General features: G+C 42.0%; 1 protein-coding gene across 4 annotated transcripts in view; it reads left to right on the forward strand.

The window, feature by feature from the left end:
- RP9 (RP9 pre-mRNA splicing factor) overlaps window positions 1-16,988 on the forward strand; it is a 79,423-nt gene extending 62,435 nt beyond the window's left edge. For all 4 annotated transcript variants that reach the window (XM_075826948.1, XM_075826946.1, XM_075826947.1 and 1 more), the window contains 5 exons: window positions 3,272-3,302; window positions 3,641-3,770; window positions 4,035-4,126; window positions 14,457-14,518; window positions 16,605-16,988. In XM_075826948.1, the coding sequence (XP_075683063.1) occupies window positions 3,272-3,302; window positions 3,641-3,770; window positions 4,035-4,126; window positions 14,457-14,518; window positions 16,605-16,779 (490 nt within the window). In that variant the 3' untranslated portion in view covers window positions 16,780-16,988. The remainder of the gene's footprint in view (window positions 1-3,271; window positions 3,303-3,640; window positions 3,771-4,034; window positions 4,127-14,456; window positions 14,519-16,604) is intronic.
- The last annotated feature ends 6,833 nt before the right edge of the window (window positions 16,989-23,821 follow it).

Genomic DNA, 23,821 nt, shown 5'->3' on the forward strand with positions numbered 1-23,821 from the left:
CACCACAAGACCTCTTCAAACCTGACATGGTGCCTAAAATATATTGCAATAAAAAGGAGGCCCCAAAATCCACTAGGTGCTTCTGAGGCCTGTGTTTCAGTCCATTAGCACAATACGGCCACATGTGGAATATTATAAATATTGAGATGCATTTCTCGGGTAAAACCTTCTGTGTTACAGAAATTAATGTATTACAAATTCATTTTGTAAAAAAAAATGAAATTTGTAAATTTCACCTCAAATTTGCTGCAATTCCTGTGAAACACCTAAAGGGTTAAAACACTTTCTGAATGCTGTTTTGAATACTTTGTGGGTGCAGTTTTCAAAATGGGGTGATTTATGGGGGTTTCTAATATATGGGCTCCTCAAAGCCACTTCAGAACTGAACTCGTCCCCGAAAATATAACCTTTTGAAAATTTTCTTGAAAATGGGAGAAATTGCTGTTAAAGTTCTAAGCCTTGTAATATCCTAGAAAAAGAAAAGGACATTCAAAAAACAATGCCAACATAAAGTAGACATATGGAATATGTGAAATAGTAACTATTTTGTGTGGTATTCCTATGTTTTACAAGCAGATACATTTAAAATGAGAAAAATCATAATTTTTGCATTTTCTCTAAATTTTGGTGTTTTTCACAAATAAGCAATGAATTTATCAACCACATTTTTCCAGTAACATAGAATACACTATGTCACAATAAAATAATGTCAGATTCGCTTGGATAAGTAAAAGCATTCCCAAGTTATTACCACAAAGTGCACACATGTCAGATTTGGAAAAATGGGGCTAGTCCTGAAGGCCAAAATGAGCTTGGTCCTGAAGGGTTTAATTAACAAAATACAATATGAATAAACAGAAGAGAAATCTAAATCTAATCAAAATTTGGTGTGACCACCCTTTGCCTTCAAAACAGCATACCTTTTTCTAGGTACACTTGCACAAAGTCATGGATTTTGTAGGTTATAGTCAGGTGTATGATTTACCAATTATACCAAAGTGGTGATAATGATCATCATTTTCATATATATGTTGAAACGCAATCATTAACTGTAACATAAACAGCTGTGTAGGAGGCTTAAAACTGGATGAGGAACAGCCAAACTCTGCAACAAATGTGAGGTTGTGGATGACATTTTTATGCACAGCTGTCAGAGCAGACTGGGTTTTCAAGATGTGCTGTTCAAGCTGTTTTGAAGAACCACAAAGAAACCGACAACATTGAGGACTGTAGATGCAGTGGTTGGCCATAGAAACTTTGTGCAACAGATCAACGACACATCATGCTTACTTCCCTTCGAAATTGGAAGATGTCCAGTTGTGCCATCAGCTTAGAACTGGCACAAACCAGTGGGTCCCAGATACACCCATTCACTTTACGGAGAAGTCTGGCTAGAAGTGGTCTTCATGGAAGAATAGTGGTCAAAAAGCCATACTTTCGATGTGGAAACAAGGTCAAGCGACTCCACTATGCACGAAAACATAGGAACTGTAGTGCAGAAAAATGGCAGCAGGAGTTCTAAACTGATGAGTCAAAATTGAAAATATTTGGCTGTACCAGAAGGCAGCTTGTTCGCTGAAGGTCTAGAGAGCAGTACAATATTGAGTGTCTGCCGGTAATGGTGAAGCATGGTGGGGGTTCCTTACAAGTTTGAGGCTGCATTTCAGCAAATGTATTTGGGAATTTGGTCAGGATTAATGGTGTCCTCAATGCTGAGAAATACAGGCAGATCCTAATCCATCATGCAATACCATCAGGGAGGTGTCTGATTAACTCCAAATTTATTCTGCAGCAAGACAACGATCCCAAACATACAGCCAATGTCATTAAGAACTATCTTCAGCGTAAAGAAGAACAGGGAGCCCTGGAAGTGCTGATATAGCCCCCACAGAGCCTTGATCTCAACATCATCGAGTCTACCTGGGATTACATGAAGAGACAGAAGGATTTGAGGAAGCCTACATCCACAGAAGATCTGTGGTTAGTTCTCCAAGATGTTTGGAATATCCTCCCTGCCGAGTTCCTACAAAAACTGTGTGCAGGTGTACCTAGAAGAATTGATGCTGTTTTGAAGGCAAAGGGTGGTCACACTAAATATTGATTTGATTTGGATTTCTCTTCTGTTCATTCACTTTGTATTTTGTTCATTGATAAAAAAAACTATTAATACTTTTATTCTTGAAAGAATTCTTACTTTGCAGCATTTTTCCACAACCACCTAAAACTTTTGCACAGTACTGTATATAGATGTCATTGAGTCCCTACTGTAATTCCATGTGCCTTCGATTTCACCTTGAGGTTTGTTTTTTCTCACCGCCTGAGTCAAGGCTGGTGTAACGAAGCTCTTCTAAAAAAGCTGATATTCAAGTGGTTGCTGTTTTCTTGAATTGGAATTATTTTTTATTGAAAATGCTATGTATTATAAGTAATTATATGTGGTTGGCACAAAGTCTGTATCGATATTATTACTATCATGGCACTACTATTTAGTTTTGCACTAGTTAGGGTGCAGTCACACGTGGTGTAATTTTTCGTAGCTAAAAAATACACTGTGGAAATTTACACCCTGTGTTCCAATGGGTGAAAGCAAAATCTGTAACACATACATGGTTTGAATTTCTGTGCAGAATTTTGGTGCTGTGGAAATACGTTATGCAGCGTTTTCTGTACGTGTTTCAGATTTTGGATGGCAAATTTTTTCAGACTTCAATGATCTGTGAAATGCTGCACTGAATTACACAACAAATTCGTCACAAAATCCTCAAAAGTAATTTTGCTTCAGGATTTGCAGTAGAATTAGTGTCGTGTATTTTGTGGTCTACTTTTATGACACGCGACTGCACGCTTACACTTGTGTGCAGCCCTCTCCATTGATGTCTATGGGAGTTACGGAAAGAGCTGAGCGCTGCTTGCTCAGTTCTTTCCGTAACTCCCATAGATTTCAGTGGAGAGGACCGCGGCCACCTCTTCTGAACTTTTGACTGCTGCGGCCGTAAATCAGTGAACAGGGGTGTGAAAAGTGTATGACGAACCAATAATCCAAAGTATTTGAAAATCCCACCCTCTTTAACACTTGCTAATGCTATGAAACTTAGTTTAAATCTGCTCTGATTAAAATAGAAAGGATTCTGTCCCTGTAAATATTGTAACACAATTTGTTGAACCTTTCCAATACTCGGCATAATATGTGAAATTGTCAAGTCATGACGGAGACTGCACAGTCCTGAGCCTGCACCGCTTTCTTGATTGATGTTTTTTTGTTTTATTTTAGCTATGAGAAACCTCCACCAGGCCTAATTAAGGTACGGTAATTGCTGCAGATGATATAATATCAACTACACCACAGCATATCAACGCGTTGCCCTACTCTGCATGCACAGTATCTACGCAGCAATCATTTTATGTGCTCCACCCTTACAACAACCATCCCTCACATGCAACACAGCATGCGTTCTAGCACATTCATGCTGCAAACATTTCCATAATCTATCATATCCATATTTTATGATGATTATAAACATCACATCATGCTGCTCACACTTACATGTCTGATTGCATCCAGTCTTACTCATAGCGTTAAGATGACTTACTAAGTGCAGTTGTGTTCATTTTGTTTTTATCTTTCTCGCTTCCCTCTAAGGAAGATGAACCAAAACCTGAAGATTGCATTCCTGATTTGCCAGGCAATGAACATGCCAGAGATTTCCTCGCCCATGCTCCTACAAAAGGACTGTGGATGCCTTTGGGCAGAGAAGTAAAAGTAATGCAGTGTAAGTTAAACAGCTAAGTATAGCTTAAAACATTGATAGCCCCAGTAAAAATAATAAAAAATTGAGCCTCAATGCTTTAGGGGCAGAAAATTCTGGCAGGTCGAAGTGTCCGCAACAAATCTGGATGTCACTATGTGATTTCAGCTCAGCAGAGCCACCCTCCACGACCTACCTGCAGATTGTGATTCAGCATTTGTCACTTGCTATATTTTCTACGTACAGTGTATACTTCGTCCTCAAACCAGACATTCTTTATTTCTTTAGGCTGGAGATGTAAACAGTATGGCCACAGAACTGGTGATCGTGAGTGTCCCTATTTTATCAAAGGCAATCAAAAAATTGAGCAGTTCAGGGTGGTAAGTAATTGATTCCATAAATGTAGTTGTGATGTGTCAGTTTATATAATAGGCTCATTTGAGGGCACATTAATCAAATTAAATGCATCAGAAAAGTGGCATAATTTGTGTTAGAAAAATGCACAAGTGACATTCTCCATGTTTAGTACTTTTTCAGTACTTTTTTTTTATTCTAACATCTATAGCTTTATCATGGACAACTGTTTTAAGAGAGTGTCCCATATACAGCATTAACCACATCATGATAGCCAATGGGCATTCACAAAGTCTTCTAATGACATTCTCTGTATTCTGCATTTGTAAATACTTAAAAATTACCAAAATCCCTTAACGACCACCGTATAGTGTTCTTACGGCGGACGTTCGGGGAAGTTCTTCTGAAGCTCCGCGTTTTCACGGCTGCCGTTAAGGGTAGTTCTTCTAAAGTGCTGCCTTTTCACAGCGGCACTTCAGAAGATGTAGCACCCGAATCGGGCGCTCTGCTTGTGAAACCAAGGCTGTTTCTAAGTTCATCGGGCTTCAGGGCAACGGTCTGAGACCAATAGCAGTGGTCTCCAATCATGTTTAACCCCTCAGATGCGGCAGTCAATAGTGACCGCCGCACCTGAGTGCTTTTAGAGGGAGGGGCTCCTCTCACCCCGCCGCCACACCCGCGATGCAATCGCTGGTTACCGATGGTTTCTAAGGTCTGTCTTTACTAAATGCCTGTTGCGCAATGCCAGAGGCATGGCCTAACAGATGCCTGTCAGTTTTTGCACCAACAGGCATAATACACTGCAATACAGAAGTATTGCAGTGTATTATAAAAGCGATCAAATGATCGCATAGTTAAGTCCCCTAGTGGGACTAAAAAAAAAAGTAAAAACAAGTTTATAATAAATAAATAAAAACCCCAAGTAAAAAAAACCACTTTTTCCCCTAACACAATGATTACATTATTTAATCCGCACGGTGAACGCCGTAAAAAATAAAATTACAAAAAATGCCAGAAGTGCGTTTTTTTTGTTCACCCTGCCTTCAAAAAAATTTGATAAAGTGATCAAAGAGTCGCATGTACTCCAAAATGATACCAATAAAAACGACAAGTTATCCTGCAAAGAAAAAAAAAAGCCTTCATACAGCTGCAAATAGAAAAGTTATGGCTCTTAAAACATGGCGACACAAAAACAAATAATTTTGAGAAAAAAAAGGGTTTTTTGTAATGGCAGGGGGTAGGGAGACGGACAAGTGAGCCCTAATCTACCCGCCACTCTGTCCCTGCCTACTTGCAACGACCCGCCCTAGGCGACGGGGTACAACTGGGCGGCGGTCCCTGCGCTCAGTAAGTGCACGACAAACATACAAAGGAACACAAGCAAGGAAAAGGGGCCGTTGCCCACGGCAACACTGTGAGCAACCAGAGTGGTGAACGAGCCGAGTCAAGCCAGGAGTGTACGAGGTACAAAACGAAAAGCAGAAGAGTAGTCGGTAAGCCAGGGTCTGTATGGAGCAGGATCAAAAATAGCAGGAGCTGTAGCTGGGCCAGGAAACCACAAGGAAGGAATCGCAAGCACCGAGGGACAGGAAGTGCAGGCTTAAATAGACCGAGGGCGGGAGCTAGCTGAGTCTGGCCAGGTTACGATAGGCTCTCCCACTCCTAAGCCTGCCAGCCTGAATGGTGGAAGCAGGAGTCAGTCTCAGGGATGTATTCTCAGGTGCTGACTGATTAGTTCTGGGAGTTAACCCCGAAGCTGTGCCTGGCAGATCCTTTACAGTACCCCCCCTTTTATGAGGGGCCACCGGACCCTTTCTAAGTGGACCTGGCTTACTGGGGAAACGCAGGTGGAACCTCCTGACCAATACCCCAGCGTGAACATCCCGGGCGGGTACCCAAGTCCTCTCCTCGGGCCCGTATCCTCTCCAATGGACCAGGTACTGGAGGGAGCCTTGGACCATCTTGCTGTCCACAATCCTGGCCACCTCGAATTTCACCCCCTCAGGGGTGAGGATGGGAACAGGAGGTCTCCTCGAGGGAGCCAAGGACGGGGAGCAGCGTTTGAGGAGGGAGGCATGAAACACGTCGTGTATCCGAAAAGACGGGGGTAACTCCAGCCGGAAGGAGACAGGATTGAGGACCTCAATGACCTTATACGGCCCAATAAACCGGGGAGCAAACTTCTTGGACGGAACCTTGAGACGCAAGTTCCTAGATGACAAACACACCAGATCCCCGACCATAAACAGGGGGTTAGCAGAACGTTTTTTATCAGCCTGAGTTTTTTGTACGCTCTGGGACACCTCTAGGTTTTTCTGAACCTGGGCCCAGACTGTGCACAGTTCCCGATGAACGACCTCTACCTCGGGATTGTTGGAACTACCAGGTGAAACGGAGGAGAACCGTGGATTAAACCCAAAATTACAAAAAAAAGGAGAGACCCCTGACGAGTTACTGACCCGGTTATTAAGGGAAAATTCGGCGAGGGGAATGAAAGAGACCCAATCAAATTGACAGTCAGAGACAAAACACCTTAAGTATTGTTCTAGAGATTGATTAGTCCTCTCCGTTTGGCCATTGGTTTCAGGATGGAAGGCAGAGGAGAAGGACAGATCAATCCCGAACTTCATACAGAAGGCTCTCCAAAACAATGAAACAAATTGTACCCCTCTGTCCGAAACAATATTGACAGGGAACCCATGGAGACGCAGGATGTGTTTGACAAACAAGGTAGCCAACGTTTTGGCGTTGGGTAGTTTCTTGAGGGGCACAAAGTGGCACATCTTACTGAAGCGGTCCACCACCACCCACACCACCGACTTGCCTTGGGATGGAGGCAAATCGGTGATAAAATCCATGGAGATATGTGTCCAAGGTCTCTGGGGAATGGGCAACGAACGCAGTAAGCCCGCTGGTCGGGACCTGGGAGTCTTGGACCTAGCACAAACCTCACAAGCGGCGACGTAGGCCTTAACGTCTTTAGGCAAGCCAGGCCACCAATAATTTCTGGTAATGAGGTGTTTGGTACCCAGGATGCCTGGATGGCCAGATAGTGCGGAGTCATGATTTTCCCTAAGTACCCTTAGCCGGAATTGCAGGGGAACAAACAGCTTGTTCTCAGGAAGGTTCCCGGGAGCTGCACCTTGATCAGCAGCAATTTCAGAGACTAAATCAGAATCGATCGAGGAAATGATTATACCTGGAGGCAAAATACAAGCAGGATCTTCCTCCGAAGGAGGGCTGGCCATGAAGCTACGCGACAGTGCATCAGCCTTAATATTTTTAGACCCAGCCCTATAGGTAACCAAAAAATTGAATCTGGTAAAAAATAATGCCCATCGAGCTTGTCTCGGGTTTAGCCTCCGGGCAGATTCTAGGAAAACCAGATGCTTGTGGTCGGTAAGGACCGTTACCTGGTGCCTAGCCCCCTCCAGGAAGTGGCGCCACTCTTCAAATGCCCATTTAATGGCTAAGAGTTCGCGGTTGCCAATATCATAGTTACTTTCAGTTGGCGAAAACTTCCTGGAGAAGTAGGCACAGGGGCGGAGATGGGTGAGGGACTTGGTACCCTGGGACAAGACAGCCCCCACTCCCACCTCAGATGCGTCAACTTCCACGATAAATGGCTCCATTTGGTTGGGCTGAACCAGCACCGGGGCCGAGACAAAGCACTTCTTAAGGACCTCAAAAGCCTGGACAGCCTCAGGAGGCCAGTGGAGGAGATCAGCACCTTTGCGAGTGAGGTCCGTAAGGGGCTTAGCGATGACCGAGAAGTTAGCAATAAATCTGTAATAATTAGCGAACCCCAAAAAACACTGTAACGCCTTCAGGGAGGCAGGTTGGACCCATTCCGCCACAGCCTGAACCTTGGCGGGGTCCAAGCGGAATTCATGAGGAGTGAGGATTTGACCCAAAAATGGAATCTCCTGTACCCCAAACACACATTTTTCGGTTTTGGCAAACAGTTTGTTTTCCCGAAGTACCTGGAGCTCCTTCCTGACATGCTCAATGTGGGAGGACCAGTCCTTGGAAAACACCAGTATGTCATCAAGGTACACTACCAGAAAAATCCCCAGGTAATTTCTCAAAATCTCATTTATGAAATTCTGGAAGACCGCAGGGGCATTACACAACCCAAAGGGCATGACGAGGTATTCGAAATGGCCTTCGGGCGTGTTAAACGCAGTCTTCCACTCATCCCCCTCTTTGATGCGAATAAGGTTATACTCCCCCCGTAGATCCAATTTAGAAAACCATTGGGCCCCCTGAACCTGATTAAAGAGATCAGGAATCAAAGGAAGGGGATACTGGTTCCTTACCGTGACCTTATTCAGGCTACGGTAGTCAATGCATGGCCTAAGACCACCATCCTTCTTCCCCACGAAGAAGAAGCCAGCACCTACCGGAGAAGAAGAGGGACGAATGTAACCCTTGGCCAGGGATTCCTGGATATACACTCTCATAGCTTCACGTTCGGGACAAGAAAGATTAAATATCCTACCCTTAGGAAGCTTAGCTCCTGGTACCAATTCGATAGCGCAATCGTATTCTCTATGAGGAGGTAACACTTCGGAGGCCTCCCTAGAGAAAACATCAGCGAAGTCCTGAACAAACTCGGGTAGCGTATTCGCCTCCTTAGGGGGAGAAATAGAATTAACAGAAAAACATGACGTACAACATTCATTACCCCATTTGGTTAGCTCCCCAGTATTCCAGTCAAACGTGGGATTATGCAATTGCAACCAGGGAAGACCTAGAACCAAATCGTACGATAATCCCTGCATCAACAGTACAGAGCATTGCTCCAAATGCATGGAGCCAACAAGGAGTTCAAAAACAGGGGTATGCTGTGTAAAATAACCATTAGCAAGAGGAGTGGAGTCGATACCCACTACCGGGACAGGTTTAGGCAAATCAATCAGAGGCATAGCAAGGGACATAGCAAATTCCACAGACATGATATTAGTAGAGGACCCTGAATCCACGAAGGCACTGCCGGTAGCAGACCTACCACCAAAAGAGACCTGAAAGGGAAGCAAGATCTTAGTACGTTTCATATTTACGGGAAATACCTGTGCGCCCAAGTGACCTCCCCGATGATCACTTAGACGCGGAAGTTCTCTGGCTGCAATCTTACGCTTAGGACAGTTGTTCACTTGATGCTTGTCGTCCCCACAGTAGAAGCAGAGACCATTCTTCCTGCGGAATTCTCTACGTTGTTGGGGGGGCACGGAGGCCCCGAGTTGCATAGGTATCTCTGAATCTTTCGGGGAGGAACGAAGCAACGGAGCTTCGGGAGGCATCATGGGGGAGTCGGAGGAGAAAACACATAAACGTTCACGTTGTCGTTCCCTGAGACGTCGGTCAAGTCGTACCGCTAAAGCCATAACCTGGTCTAGGGAGTCAGAAGAGGGATAGCTAACTAGCAGGTCTTTCAGGGCATTCGACAGACCCAACCTAAACTGGCACCTTAAGGCAGGGTCATTCCACCGAGAAGCTACGCACCACTTCCGAAAGTCAGAGCAATACTCCTCAACAGGTCTCTTACCCTGACTTAAGGTCACCAGCTGACTCTCGGCAAAGGCAGTCCTGTCAGTCTCGTCATAAATAAGTCAGAGAGCAGAAAAGAAACAATCAACGGAGGAAAGTTCAGGGGCGTCAGGAGCCAAGGAGAAGGCCCACTCTTGGGGCCCTTCCTGGAGCCGGGACATAATTATACCCACCCGCTGGCTCTCAGAACCTGAGGAATGAGGCTTTAAACGAAAGTAAAGCCTACAACTCTCCCGAAAGGAGAGAAAAGCCCTCCGGTCCCCTGAGAACCGGTCGGGCAACTTGAGGTGGGGTTCAAGAGGTGCGGTGAGGGGAACTACCAGGGTAGCATCAGGCTGGTTGACCCTCTGAGCCAGGGCCTGGACCTGTAGGGAGAGACCCTGCATTTGCTGAGCCAGGGTCTCACGGGGATCCATAGTGGTGTCAGGGACCAGGGGTAGACTAGGTATGGGCTTGTGATTATGTAATGGCAGGGGGTAGGGAGACGGACAAGTGAGCCCTAATCTACCCGCCACTCTGTCCCTGCCTACTTGCAACGACCCGCCCTAGGCGACGGGGTACAACTGGGCGGCGGTCCCTGCGCTCAGTAAGTGCACGACAAACATACAAAGGAACACAAGCAAGGAAAAGGGGCCGTTGCCCACGGCAACACCGTGAGCAACCAGAGTGGTGAACGAGCCGAGTCAAGCCAGGAGTGTGCGAGGTACAAAACGAAAAGCAGAAGAGTAGTCGGTAAGCCAGGGTCTGTATGGAGCAGGATCAAAAATAGCAGGAGCTGTAGCTGGGCCAGGAAACCACAAGGAAGGAATCACAAGCACCGAGGGACAGGAAGTGCAGGCTTAAATAGACCGAGGGCGGGAGCTAGCTGAGTCTGGCCAGGTTACGATAGGCTCTCCCACTCCTAAGCCTGCCAGCCTGAATGGTGGAAGCAGGAGTCAGTCTCAGGGATGTATTCTCAGGTGCTGACTGATTAGTTCTGGGAGTTAACCCCGAAGCTGTGCCTGGCAGATCCTTTACATTTTTACTGTGTAAAAGTAGTAAAACATAAACTGTATGCATTTGATATCGCCGCAATCGTAACGACCGGCTGAATAAAGTTATTTAATGTTATTTATACCACACGGTAAACTGCGTAAATTTAAGACACAAAAAAGAATGGCGAAATTACATTTTCCGTTACCCCGCCAAAAAAGTTAATAAAAGTTAATCTATAAATTATATGTACCCCAAACTGGTGATCATAAAAAACACAATGTGCCCCACAAAAAAACAAGTCCTTACACAGCAATGTCGACAGAAAAATCAAAAAGTTATAGCTCTTTGAATGCGACAATGGAAAAACGTAAAAAATAGCTTGGTCATTAAGGTTTAACCCCTTCCCTCTCCACGACTAACTATTCAGTCATGCTGAGCGCATCGTTCGCGCTCAGTGACGGAATAGTACGTTGTGGGAGTAACCGCAATTCCGGCACCTTCCCGGCACATACAGAAGCTGTGACAACTGCTGTCCGATACAGCAGTTTCCGCAGCTCCTTCCCCAGGGACCGATCGCAGTGGTCCCCTCCAATTAACACCTTAGAAGCCACGTTCAATAGCGATCGCGGTTTCTAAGGGGTTACACCATTGACTCCCCGCAATGTTATCGCAGGTACCGATGGTTTCTATGGCTGACAGCTCTAATGCACTGCACTACGTATGTGCTGTGTATTAGAATAGCGATCAGGGCTTCATGCCTTCAAGTCCCATAGTGGGGGAAAAAAAGGTTTAAAAAAAAAGTTGTATAAAAATTTAACATTTTTCCCTTATCAAGTCCTCTATTATTAAAATAAATAAATAAACTATACATAATTGGTATCGCCGCCTCCATAACAGCCTGAACTACAAAATTATTTTGTTATTTATCCCATGTAGCGTAAAAAAATAACAATAAACCATACCAGAATCACAATTTTGTTGGTCACTTCACCTCGCAAAAAAATGGAATAAAAAGAGATCAAAAAGTCACATGTACCCAAAATGGTAGTAATCAAAACTGCAGTTCGTTACGCAAGAAACAAGCCCTCAGGCGGCTTCCTTGATGGCAAAATAAAAAAGTTATGTCTCTTAGAATATGGCAACACAAAAAGTAAATGATTTTTTTTAAAAAGTATTTTATTGTGCAAACGCCATAAGACATAAAAAAAATGATATACATATGGTATTGCCGTAATCGTATCGCCACGCAGAAGAAAGTGAATATGTCATTTATAGCGCACGGTGAACGCTGTAAAAAAATAGAATAAAAAAACATTAGTAGAATTGCTGTTTTTTAGTCCCCACGCCACCTAAAAATAGAATAAAGAGTGATCAACAAGGCGCATGCACCCCATGAAAATTGCAATGAATTCCTCTAGGCGTGTAGCTTCCAAAATTGAGTTACTTTTAAGGGGTTTCCCCTGTACTGGTACCTCAGAAGCTCTGCAAATGCGACATTGTGCCCAGAAACCAATCCAGCAAAATTTACATGCCAAATAGCACATCCCTCATTTCTGAGCGCTGCCGTTTGTTCAACCAGGAGTTTATGACCACATATGGGGTATTGCCGTACTCAGGAGAAATTGAATTACAAATGTTAGGGTGCTTTTTCTCCTTTTATTTCTTGTAAAAATTCAAATATTTGCATGTTTTATCTGAAAAATATGTGATTTTCAATTTCACAGCCAAATTCCACTAAATGCAGCAAAAAACCTGTGGGGTCTAAATACTCACTATATGCCTCGATAAATTCCTTGAGGGGTGTAGTTTGCAAAATGGGGTCAAAGTGGGGTCTAAAGCTCCTTTGCTTCTGAGGCCTGTGCTTCAGTCCATTATCACACTAGCACCACATGTGGAAAATTTCTAAAAACTGCAGAATCTGGGCAATAAATATTGAGTTGCGTTTCTCTGGTAAATCCTTCTGTGTTACAGAAAAAAAATGCATTCAAATTTAATTTCTGCAAGAAAAATGAAATTTCAGATTTCACCTCCACTTTGCTTTTTAATTCCTGTGAAATCTGTCTTACAAGCAGATACATTTAAATTGAGAAAAATGCAAATTTTTCCACATTTTCTCTAAATTTTGCTATTTTTCACAAATAAACACTGAATGTATCGGCCAAATTGTACCACGAACATAAAGTCCAATGTGTCACGAGAAAACAATCCAAGAATTGCTTGAATTAATAAAGGCACTCCAAAGTTATTACCACATAAAGTGACACGTCAGATTTGAAAAATGGTCTCTGAGCCTTAAGGCCCAAACTAGACTGCAGTAATAAGGAGTTAAAAGCCAGAGCGGAGAATAGAAAGTGCATATAATATGCGCAGCCGCACACCGCTTCCCCTGGGAATATCAGCTAACCATTCTGAGAAGGTTTTATCCATTAAGTAAGCATTAAAGAGAACCTGTCACTCTCTCTATTGTTTTGTTTTTTTAGCATAACACAATATACATGTTTACCATCTTTTGTTAACTGGTTGCCGACACAGGACGAGTATGCTCGTCCTGAGCGGCGAGCACTTCGCGCATTAGGACGAGCATACTCGTCCTGTGTGACAGCCGTCTCTGCGCGTGATCGAGAGCGGGGCAACGGCTGTAATACACAGCCACGGCCCCGCTCTGACAGCGGAGAGGAGAGAAACATCTTCTTTTCGCCGTTAACCCTTTGAATGCCGCGATGAAAGCTGATCACGGCGTCCAAAGAGGGGAGACTACACATTGATCGCGTCACAGAAAATAACTGTGACGCGATCAAAGCCCACAACTCATATAGCCAGACAGCCCAGGGTCCATTGAAGGACCCCAGGGCTGTCTGAACATATTTCCTGTTGTTAGGGCATACTGAGGTATGCCCCAACAACTGCCTGTGTACAATCAGTAACAGGCTAATGTACTGGCATATAGACCTATGCCAGTAGATTGCAGTTACAAAATCAAAATCAAAATGATACATCCCTTTATGGGATTAAAAAAAAAAGTAAAATGAATGTAAAAAAAAATTCATGATAAATAAAAAGTAAAAAAAATACACAGAAACACACATTTTTTATAATAAATAAACTTTTTAAAATATAAGTCCCAAAACATGAAATAATATAGACATATTTGGTATCGCCACGACCGTAACAGCCTGTACAACAAATGTATAACATTATTTATGATGATCGGTGTAAAAATATTAAAACTGCAGCGGAACTGCTTTTATTCTGCATTTTTGCCAAAATAAGAATGTATAGAAATTAAACGATAATGTATTTGTACCAAAAAATGGTACCTACATAAAGTACAACTCGTCCCGCAAAAAACAAAGTCTCATATGACTACGTCGTACAAAAATTAAAAGAGTTATGAGCGTCGGGACGCAAAGAGGGAAATATAAAAAAATTGTTCTGTCCTCAAGGCAAAAATTCGCCGAGTCCTTAAGGGGTTAAAGAGTATTCACAGCAGGCCTGGCAGAGGTGGCCCTTCTCCTGCCCTCTTCTTTAGTGCATTCCTATCAGAACAGGGAGATAGTGCAAGATTCCTCATTCTAAAGCCTTGTGAGAATGTTCAATGGCCATGTCCCTTATGAAAACCCTTTACTATTAGAAAATACTTAGGTGTATATAAATACTGTAAATGAAAATGTATCCTTAAATAGTTATTATACATAATGATTATTTTCTTTATTTGTAGATCATGACTATGCCATAACCTTTCCAAGGTCTTGCTACCTCCTCCACCAAGATGGGACATATTTCTGAATCATTGATTTTATTGTTGTATGTGTACATTTTATCTTTCTATAGGCTCATGAAGACCCAATGTATGGCTTATTAAAGGAGAAAGAACAGCAAGAGAAACAGATGAGGTAATAATTCTGTAAGGTCTTGCTTTAAAGTGTAGCTCCAGTTAACCATTTCATAATTGGGGGTGTTTTGGGCCTTGATGTCTAGAGCAAAACGTTACCTTTTGGAATGCAAAAATTTTAAGGCTGGATTCACGCACAGCATTTCCGCACGTTTTTAGGTGTCGTTTTTACGTAGCTTGTTAGTAGCAAAATCTAAGAATGTCTAGGTATGGCTTTTCCGTAGCGGTTTTTTTCCCATAGGCTTAGTAAAACACTTCTACAAAATAAAAAAATATCACCAAAAACGCATGTAAAAAACACCATTACAAATACTTGAAAAAAATGGTGTTTTTTACATGTGTTTTAAAAAGCTTAGAAAAAGTGTGCGAAAAAAACCTAAAGGTTATTATTTACCCATAACTTGTTTTTTAGTTTAATTAAGTGATGTGAGGCTTATTTTTATGGGACAAGCTGTAATTTTTATTGATACCATTGTGGGGTACATGCAACTTTTTGATCACTTTGTATTCCATTTTTTTGGAGAGCTACGGTGACTAAAAAAACCAGCAATTTGGGTGTTATATATATATATATGTATATATATATATATATATATATATATATATTTTTATTTTTTATTTTTTACGGCGTTCAACGAGCGGGTTCAACTATATTGTTATAGTTTGGACTTTACGGACGCGGCGATACTAGTTATGTTCACTTTTTTGAAACATTGCTTTGGTGAAAAAATGGGAAAAGGTTTTTTTTAACTTTGTAATATTTTTTTTTTTTTTTTGGAACATTAGAAAAAACTTAATTTAACTGCTTTTTACTTTTTCTTTTAGTCCCCCTAAAGGACTTGAACCAGGGATTGTTGGATCGCTTGCATGATATACTGCAATACTAATGTATTGCAGTATATCGCTATACTGACAGTCACCTTTGAAGCCATGCCAGAGGCATACAAAGAGGACATACCTGGGGGCCTTCATTAGGCCCCCAGGCGGCCATGCTTACCATCAGCACCCCACGCTCGTGTCGTGGGGGGGGGGGCAATGGCATGTTTAAGGGGGCCGTCCCCCTCATTCTAACTATTTAAATGTCGTGGTCGCGATTGACCGTGACATTAAAGGGGTGGAATCAAAGTGATCTTTGATTCCGCCCGTTGCAGTGAGGTTTCGGCTGTATTACACAGCCGTCACCCGCTAAGTATTGAGCGAGCTCAGCCCGTGAGCCTGCTCCATACTTCCGCTTAACGGCTGCCACGCATGTTGTTAAGGGGTTTGAATTTTTTTTAGTGAATGCACAAAAGCAGATATTGCCAGGCAAAAATTGGTGGCTGGGGATAATGCACATTCTGCGTGACTGAAACATATTACTGCCTGAGCACCTTATGACCATGCAAAAGGAAGGGGGGCTTTTTTAAAAGCAAAATATATTTATTATTATTTTTTTATTTTCTACAATTTGCTATATTTTTTTATTTTATTGTTTAACAATGGGGTCACACGTAAGCAGGGAACATAAGATCTGTGTGTCCCAATATACAGGTCACTGATAACAGGGAACTAATGGTAATAGCCCATTATTACAATGAATACACAGATATAGGCGAAAACAAAGTTTAAGAAATTAAACTAGCTGCAGGAAATGTTCTGAAAAAAAACAAAAAACATTACTGACCTGTTAAATCCCCCGACTTCCAGCGCTCATGCTCCGGTGGTCCCCGCCAGTCTTTGTTTACCTTCCTGGACTGATGACGTGACGTTTATCCACGTGACCGCTTCAGAGTCACTCTCGGAAAACCACTAAAACCACAAAATGAATATATTGTCCATTTTCCTTTTGTGGATTTGTCTGTCCCATTATCGCTAAAACATGCGATCACAATTGTTCACCATTATTAATAATAAGCTCACTTCTTAAGAGAAATATTCATTTTATAAGCAGCAGTGATTTCAGAATATAGCAGAAATGATGCCCTTCTTCTGCTTATGGTGCGGCTGATGTGTTGGTCTATCATTGGATCGCTACTACAATAACAATGGCAATAATAGAAGGATATTAGAGATTATAGTGTATGACTTTGTTCTGTTCCACTTTATAGGATTCAGCAGCTGAAAAAACTGCTTGAGGATTCAACATCTGACGAAAGCAGTGGGAGCAGCAGTAGTTCAAATGACTCCCACGAAAAAAACAAGAAGAAAAAAAGGAAAAAAGAGAAAAAAAAGAAAAAAAAGAGGAAACGCAAATCTTCCCATAGGAACACAGATTCCGAATAAATGTGTGAGAGAAGCACACAGTTTGCATATATTGTATATTCTTTCTGGAAGAATAGTCTCCGTACACGGAGATATTGACATCTGCGTGGTGTAAGCAGAAGACTTCACATTTACATTGTGTGTAAAATAAAGTGTCTGCAAGTAATCAGGATGATGGGCTGGCGGTCCATGTAACATGTAAAGTTATTTAATAAATCCTGTTTAAGTAACGTTTCTTGGCTAAACTATTATGGAGAATTTGATCTCCTTTTATCCCTACAGGAATAACGTGAATTCCCTGGCTTCTCTGACCAGCTTTAAAGCGGATGTACACTTTTGTCATGGAAAAGATTTCTTTCTCCCCCTCTTCTCTCAATGGTCTAGCCTTTGTTCCTCTCACACTGACATAGCTATTCAAGCTGTAATACCTGTGAGAAAATACAGCCTAGAAGTCTCCCAAAGTATATGGAGGCATACAGAGGCCCAACACGAAAAAAATCGTGCCATTCTCCATCTGAACTGTAACTGTAATCAACTGTACCCCTGTGTGTCCATCACATGACCAGGCAATAGGTATGTGTAAACAATCTGGATTCACCAATGCAAGCAATATATCTCCACTTCAATTTTATCAATGGAAAGTGCATAGTCCTAAAATATAACTTTTAATACGTTCCATGTGTCATATTAATTCTCGAAAAAAAACTGGAACTGTCCAGTCCTATGCTCCAAAAAGAACAAAATCCAGTTCCTACAGTAATTCAGGCGTACGGTATGCTGTATACCGTAATTCAGTGGTTCATATGGATAGGTGTATATATTGAAGGGACGGATCAACCTCCTGCTGGAGCAATGTTGAGCCAAAAGAAGGTTATGGACCCTACTCTTGTTCCTGAGCAACTGCCCTTTCTTATATGTAGTGGCAAATACGACTATTTGGCCCCGTCCTTTCAGTGTGTTTCCTCCCAGTTTGGCTTAGGACAAAATAAAATTTGAAAAAAAGTGTAAAAATAAAAGTTTCAAGTTAATAAAAACAAACACTTCCTTTTTTTCTAAAATAAGACTTTTATTATAGGAAAAAAATTAACACGTTAAAAAAGGTACAGATATTTGGTAGCGCCGCGTCCGTAACGACCCAAACTATAAAACTATAATATTATTTTTCCCGATCAGTGAACACCGCACAAAAAAAAACAATGCCAGAATCGCTATTTTTTTTTTATCATCACCCCTCCCAAAACATGGAATATAAAGTGATCAAAAAGTCGCATGTACGCCAAAACAGTACCAATAAAAACTACAACTGGTCCCGCAAAAAACAAGCCCTTTGGTACCGCAAAAAAAAGTGATTTTATTGCGCAAATGCTGCAAATTGTAAAAAAAACAATATACATTTGGTATTGCCGTAATTGTATCGACAGGCAGAATAAAGTAAAATTGTCATTTATAGCCCACGGTGAACGCAGTAAAAAAAAGAATAAAAAAATTGTCAAAATTGCTGGTTTTTGGTCACCTTGCTTGCCAAAAACCCAAAATGGTACCAATAAAAACTACAGATTGTCCCGCAACAAATAAACCCTCACACAGCTCCGGTGGAGAAAAAATAAAAAAGTTCTGGCTCTCAGAATATGGTGATGCAAAATGTGCAGAGTGTCCAAAAGCAGATAAGATCGGGCACCATTTATCAGTGCAACACTGGCCACATATCTGCGGATTATTTTTTATTTACCCCATTATTATACCCTCTTATTATAGCCTGATGTATCCCTCACAGTTTACAAACTGAAATATCAGCAATACCCCAAACAGAACTACTACCAAGCTAAATCTGCGTTCCAAAAGCCAAATGGCGCTCCTCCCTTCTGAACCCTGCAGCGAGCCCAGACAGCAATTTACATCCACATATATGGCATCGCCATACCCGAGAGAACCTGCTTAAAATTTTGAGGTATTTGTCTTCGGTGGCACAAACTGGGCACAACATATTGTGTACTAAAATGGCATATCAGCGGAAAGTTGCGATTTTCACTTTGCACCATCTGCTGCTCATTAATTTCTCATGAAAAAACACCTGTGGGGTCAAAATGCTCACTACACCCCTTAAAATTCCTTAAGAGTATAGTTTCCAAAATAGGGGTCGCTACTTGTGGGTTTGTTTTACTATTTGACCTCAGAGCCCTGCAATTGTGGGCCAATGGTGTGAAAATCACCAAAATAGACCTCAAATGCGCATGCTGCTCTTCACTTCTAAACCCTGTCATATGTCCAGGCAAATGCCTTGAGGGGGGTAGTTTATAAAATGGGGTCACTTCTTGAGGGCTACCACTAACCTTTAGGGTTTTGCAAATGCAACATGGCGCCCAAAAACCAATCCAGCAAAATCTGCATGCCTAATAGCGCTCCTTCCCTTCTGAGCCCTGCAGTGTGTCCAAACAGCAGTTTATGACCCCATATGGGGTATTGCCGTAATCAGGAGAAATCGTCTTTCAAATGTTGGGGTGCTTTTTCTCATTTATTCCTTGTAAAAAAATTACATTTCCACGTTTTATCAGAAGAAAAGTAATTTTCAATTTCACAGCATAATTCCACAAAATTCAGAAAAAACACTGTGGGGTCCAAATGCTCACTATATCCCTCGATAAATTCCTGCAGGTGTGTAGTTTCCCAAATGGGGTCACTTTTGGGTGGTTTCCACTAATTTGGTCCCACAGGGGCGTTGCAAATGTGACATGGCGCCGCGAACCATTCCCGCAAATTTTGAGCTCCAAATGGCGCTCCCTTCCTTCAAAGCAATGCTGTGGATCCAAACAGCAGTTTATCACCACATATAGGGTATTGCCGTGCTCAAGAGTTTTTTTTACAAATGTTGGGGTACTTTTTTCTCCTTTATCTATTGTGAAAATGGAAATATCGGAGCTAAATCTACATTTTATTAGAAAAAACATAGATTATCATTTTCATGGCCTAATTCCACTCAATTCAGCATAAAGCCTGTGGGGTCAAAATGCTCACCAAACCCCTCGATAAATTCCTTCAGGGGTGTAGTTTCCCAAATGGGATCACTTTTGAGTGGTTTCCACTGATTTTCAAATGTTGGCGTGTTTTCTGTCCTTTATGCCTTGTAAATATTGAAGATTTCTCAATTTTATTGGGAAAAATTTTGATTTTCACTTTTACATCCTAATTCCACTAAATTCAGCAAAAAACCTGCTGGCTTAAAATGCTCACTATACCCTTTCAGGAGTGTAGATTGCCAAATTGTGTCTTTTGGGGGGGGGGGGGGGTTTCCACTGTTTTGGCACCACAAGACCTCTTCAAACCTGACATGGTGCCTAAAATATATTCTAATAAAATGGAGGCCCCAAAATCCACTAGGTGCTCCTTTGCTTCTGAGGCCAGTGTTTCAGTCCATATGCACACTAGGGCCACAGGTGGGATATTTCTAAAAACTGCAGAGTCTGGGCAATAAATATGGAGCTGCGTTTCTCTGGTAAAACCTGTGTTACAGAAAGAAATAGATTAAAACAGATTTTCTGCAAAAAAAAAATAGTAAATTTCACTTCCACTTTGCTTTAATTCCTGTGAAGCACCAAAAGGGTTAAGAAACTTTCTAAATGCTGTTCCGAATACTTTGAGGGGTGCAGTTTTTAAAATGGGGTGTTTTGTAGGGGGTTTCTAATATATAAGGCCCTCAAAGCCACTTCAGAACTGAACTGGTCCCTGAAAAAATAGCCTTTTGAAATTTTCTGAAAAATTACTGCTAAAGTTCTAAGCCTTGTAACGTCCTGGAAAAATAAAAGAATGTTCAAAAAAGTATGTAGACTATCTAAAGTAGACATATGGGAAATGTTAACTAGTAACTATTTTGTCTGGTAGTACTATCTGTTTTACAAGTAGATACACTTAAATCTAGAAAATGCAAATTTTTGCAAATTTTCTCTAAATTCTGGTATTTTTCACAAATAAACACTGAATGTATCGACCAAATTTTACCACGAAGTTAAAGTACAATGTGTTACAAGAAAACAATATCAGAATCGCTCGAAAAAATAAAAGCATTCCAAAGTTATTATCACATAAAGTGACACGTCAGATTTGAGAAAAATGGCTTGGTCCATTAGGTGAAAACAGGCTGTGTTAACCTTTATAAATCAGTTCAACACCTTGTCTGGGAGCATTTTGAGCCAGGGGGACATTCTTAACAGTCTACACTTTTAGAAAGCATTTCTATGGTTCCTGGCTGTTGCTGAGTAGTTTGTGTTGCCCTCTTGCAACATCTGCACATTGGGTAAAGACTGGCTTAGCCTTCGTTCACATCTTCGCCAGTCCTCTGTTCTGACGGAAAGTCGGAGCTTTCTGTCGGAATGGAGCCCTGACTGACACAAACGGAAACCGTACGCTATTGATTCCGTCAAAACTACGGAATCCTTGCACAACTGAGACAAACGGAAACCATAATCAACGGATCCGTCACCATTGAAATCAATGGTGATGGAAATGGAAACCTTTGGTTTCCGTTTGTGTCAGTCAGGGTCCAGTTCCGACGGCAAGCTCAGACAGAACGGGACCCTGGCACAGATGTGAACGAAACCTTAGAAAGAACATTCGTGCCTATGTCTACAATTGTTGGCCCATCTGGGCTTCATTAAACCCTTCCCGACATTTGACGTATCCATACGCCAAAGTCGGGTAGAGGAAGTATGGAACGGGCTCACGGAGAGCCGACACTTCATGCTGCGGTCAATACCAATCGCAGCATTTCAATCGTTAGAAAGAGGGGGGCGACCCCCTCTAACAGCTCATCGCGCCCCCCACATGGCGATGGTTGCTATGGCTGCCTGAGGGCCTAATGAAGGCCCCCAGGTCCGCCATCTTTGTGCTCCTATTAAGCCCTGCCTCTGGCAGGGCTTAATAGATGCCTGTCAGAATCACGATATACTGCAATACATTAGTATTGCAGTATATCGTGCAAGCGATCGCAGGTTGAAGTCCCCTAGGGGGACTAATAAAAAAAAGTAAACATGAGTAGAGGTTTTTTATGTAAAAAAAAAAATAAAAGTTCAAAAAAAAAAACTTTTCACATTTTCCCCCTAAAGCATGGTAAAAAAATAAATAAATAAACATAATTGGTATCGCCGCGTCCGTAAGGGCTTATTTACACGAACGAAAATCACGCAGCCGCACATCCTCTGTGATGACTCACGGAGCTGTTAAGTGCCTTTTGCGCACGCAAAACACCACGTTTTTTGCGTGCGAAAAACGCACACGCTCGTGTAAATCCCCCCCTAAGAGACTGAACTATTAGAATATATCATTATTTAACGTCAGAATCTCTATTTTTTGGTCACCTCATCTCCCGCAAGAAATGAAATAAAAAGTGATAAAAATGTTGCATGTACACCAAAATGGTATTATTAAAAACCACAGCTTATCCCGCAAAAAGTAAGCCCTCATACCACTTAATCGACGGAAAAATAAAAAAAGTTATGGCTCTCGGAATTTGGTGACACAAAATAAATTTTCTTTTTTACACTTAGGTTTTTACTTGTAAAAGTAGTCAAATATAGAAATAACTATATATATTTGGTATCGCTGTAATCGTATTGACCCACAGAATAAAGTTAACATGTTTTTTAATTGCACAGTGAATTCTGTAAAAATGGCGCGCAAAAAAACATGGAGGAATCGCTGTTATTTTTTCATTTTGTACTCCACAAATATTTTCTTCCCCCGTTTCCTAGTACATTATATGGCAAAATAAATGGTGCTACGAAAAACTACAACTTGTCCCGCAAAAATCAAGCCCTCATAGGACTATATAGACGAAAAAATAAAGACGTTATGGCTTTTGGAAGGTGGGGAGGAAAAAACGAAAATGAAAATCTGAAAAAGGGCTGCGACGGGAAGGAGTTAAAGAGGCTCTGTCACCAGATTTTGCAACCCCTATCTGCTATTGCAGCAGATAGGCGCTGCAATGTAGATTACAGTAACGTTTTTATTTTAAAAAAACGAGCATTTTTGGCCAAGTTATGACCATTTTTGTAGTTATGCAAATGAGGCTTGCAAAAGTCCAAGTGGGTGTGTTTAAAAGTAAAAGTCCAAGTGGGCGTGTATTATGTGCGTACATCGGGGCGTTTTTAATACTTTCACTAGCTGGGCGCTCTGATGAGAAGTAACATCCTCTTCTCTTCAGAACGCCCAGCTTGTGACAGTGCAGATCTGTGACGTCACTCACAGGTCCTGCATCGTGACGGCCACATCGGCACCAGAGGCTACAGTTGATTCTGCAGCAGCAACAGCGTTTGCAGGTAAGTCGATCTTACCTGCAAACGCTGATGCTGCTGCAGAATCAACTGTAGCCTCTGCTGCCGATGTGGCCGTCACGATGCAGGACCTGTGAGTGACGTCACAGATCTGCACTGTCAGAAGCTGGGCGTTCTGTAGAGTCACAGATGCACAGATGCATCGCATAATACGAGGAGGAGAAAACAGTCTGTCATTTCAGCCGTAAAATCCTCTCATCGTGTGCACATACCCTGAACATTTATCAGGTTGTATTTCTCCTGCAGCATAAATGCAAAACGCTTGAATCCAATTATGAAATGAACGCGGTACAGAACTTTTTTTATTTCCTCCTCAGATTTATCATCCATTTTTTTATCATGTTTAATCACGTGCCAAATTTTTTCTTTAACTGAACGGTAACCAAGCCGAGACATATCACAAATCAGAGACTCTTTCACACAGACCTCTGAAAGATCCACACATTTTGAAATTTCAGGTCTCACTGAACTACAAACAGAGCGCTCTGAAGAAAAAACACTGTTAGGCTTTATTCAGACGAACGGGAAAAACGTCCGTGCAACGCGCGTGATTTTCACGCACGTTGCACGGACCTATATTAGTCTATGAGGCCGTGCAGACATGTCCGTGATTTTTACTCAGCGTGAATCCGCTGAAAAAAAGTCACGACATGTCCGTTCTTTGGGCGTTTTGCACGAATCACGCACCCATTGAAGGCAATGGGTGCGTGAAAACCACGCATGTCGCACGGAAGCACTTC

This window comes from Rhinoderma darwinii, chromosome 5 (assembly GCF_050947455.1).
Source record: "Rhinoderma darwinii isolate aRhiDar2 chromosome 5, aRhiDar2.hap1, whole genome shotgun sequence".
NCBI classification, from domain to species: domain Eukaryota; kingdom Metazoa; phylum Chordata; class Amphibia; order Anura; family Rhinodermatidae; genus Rhinoderma; species Rhinoderma darwinii.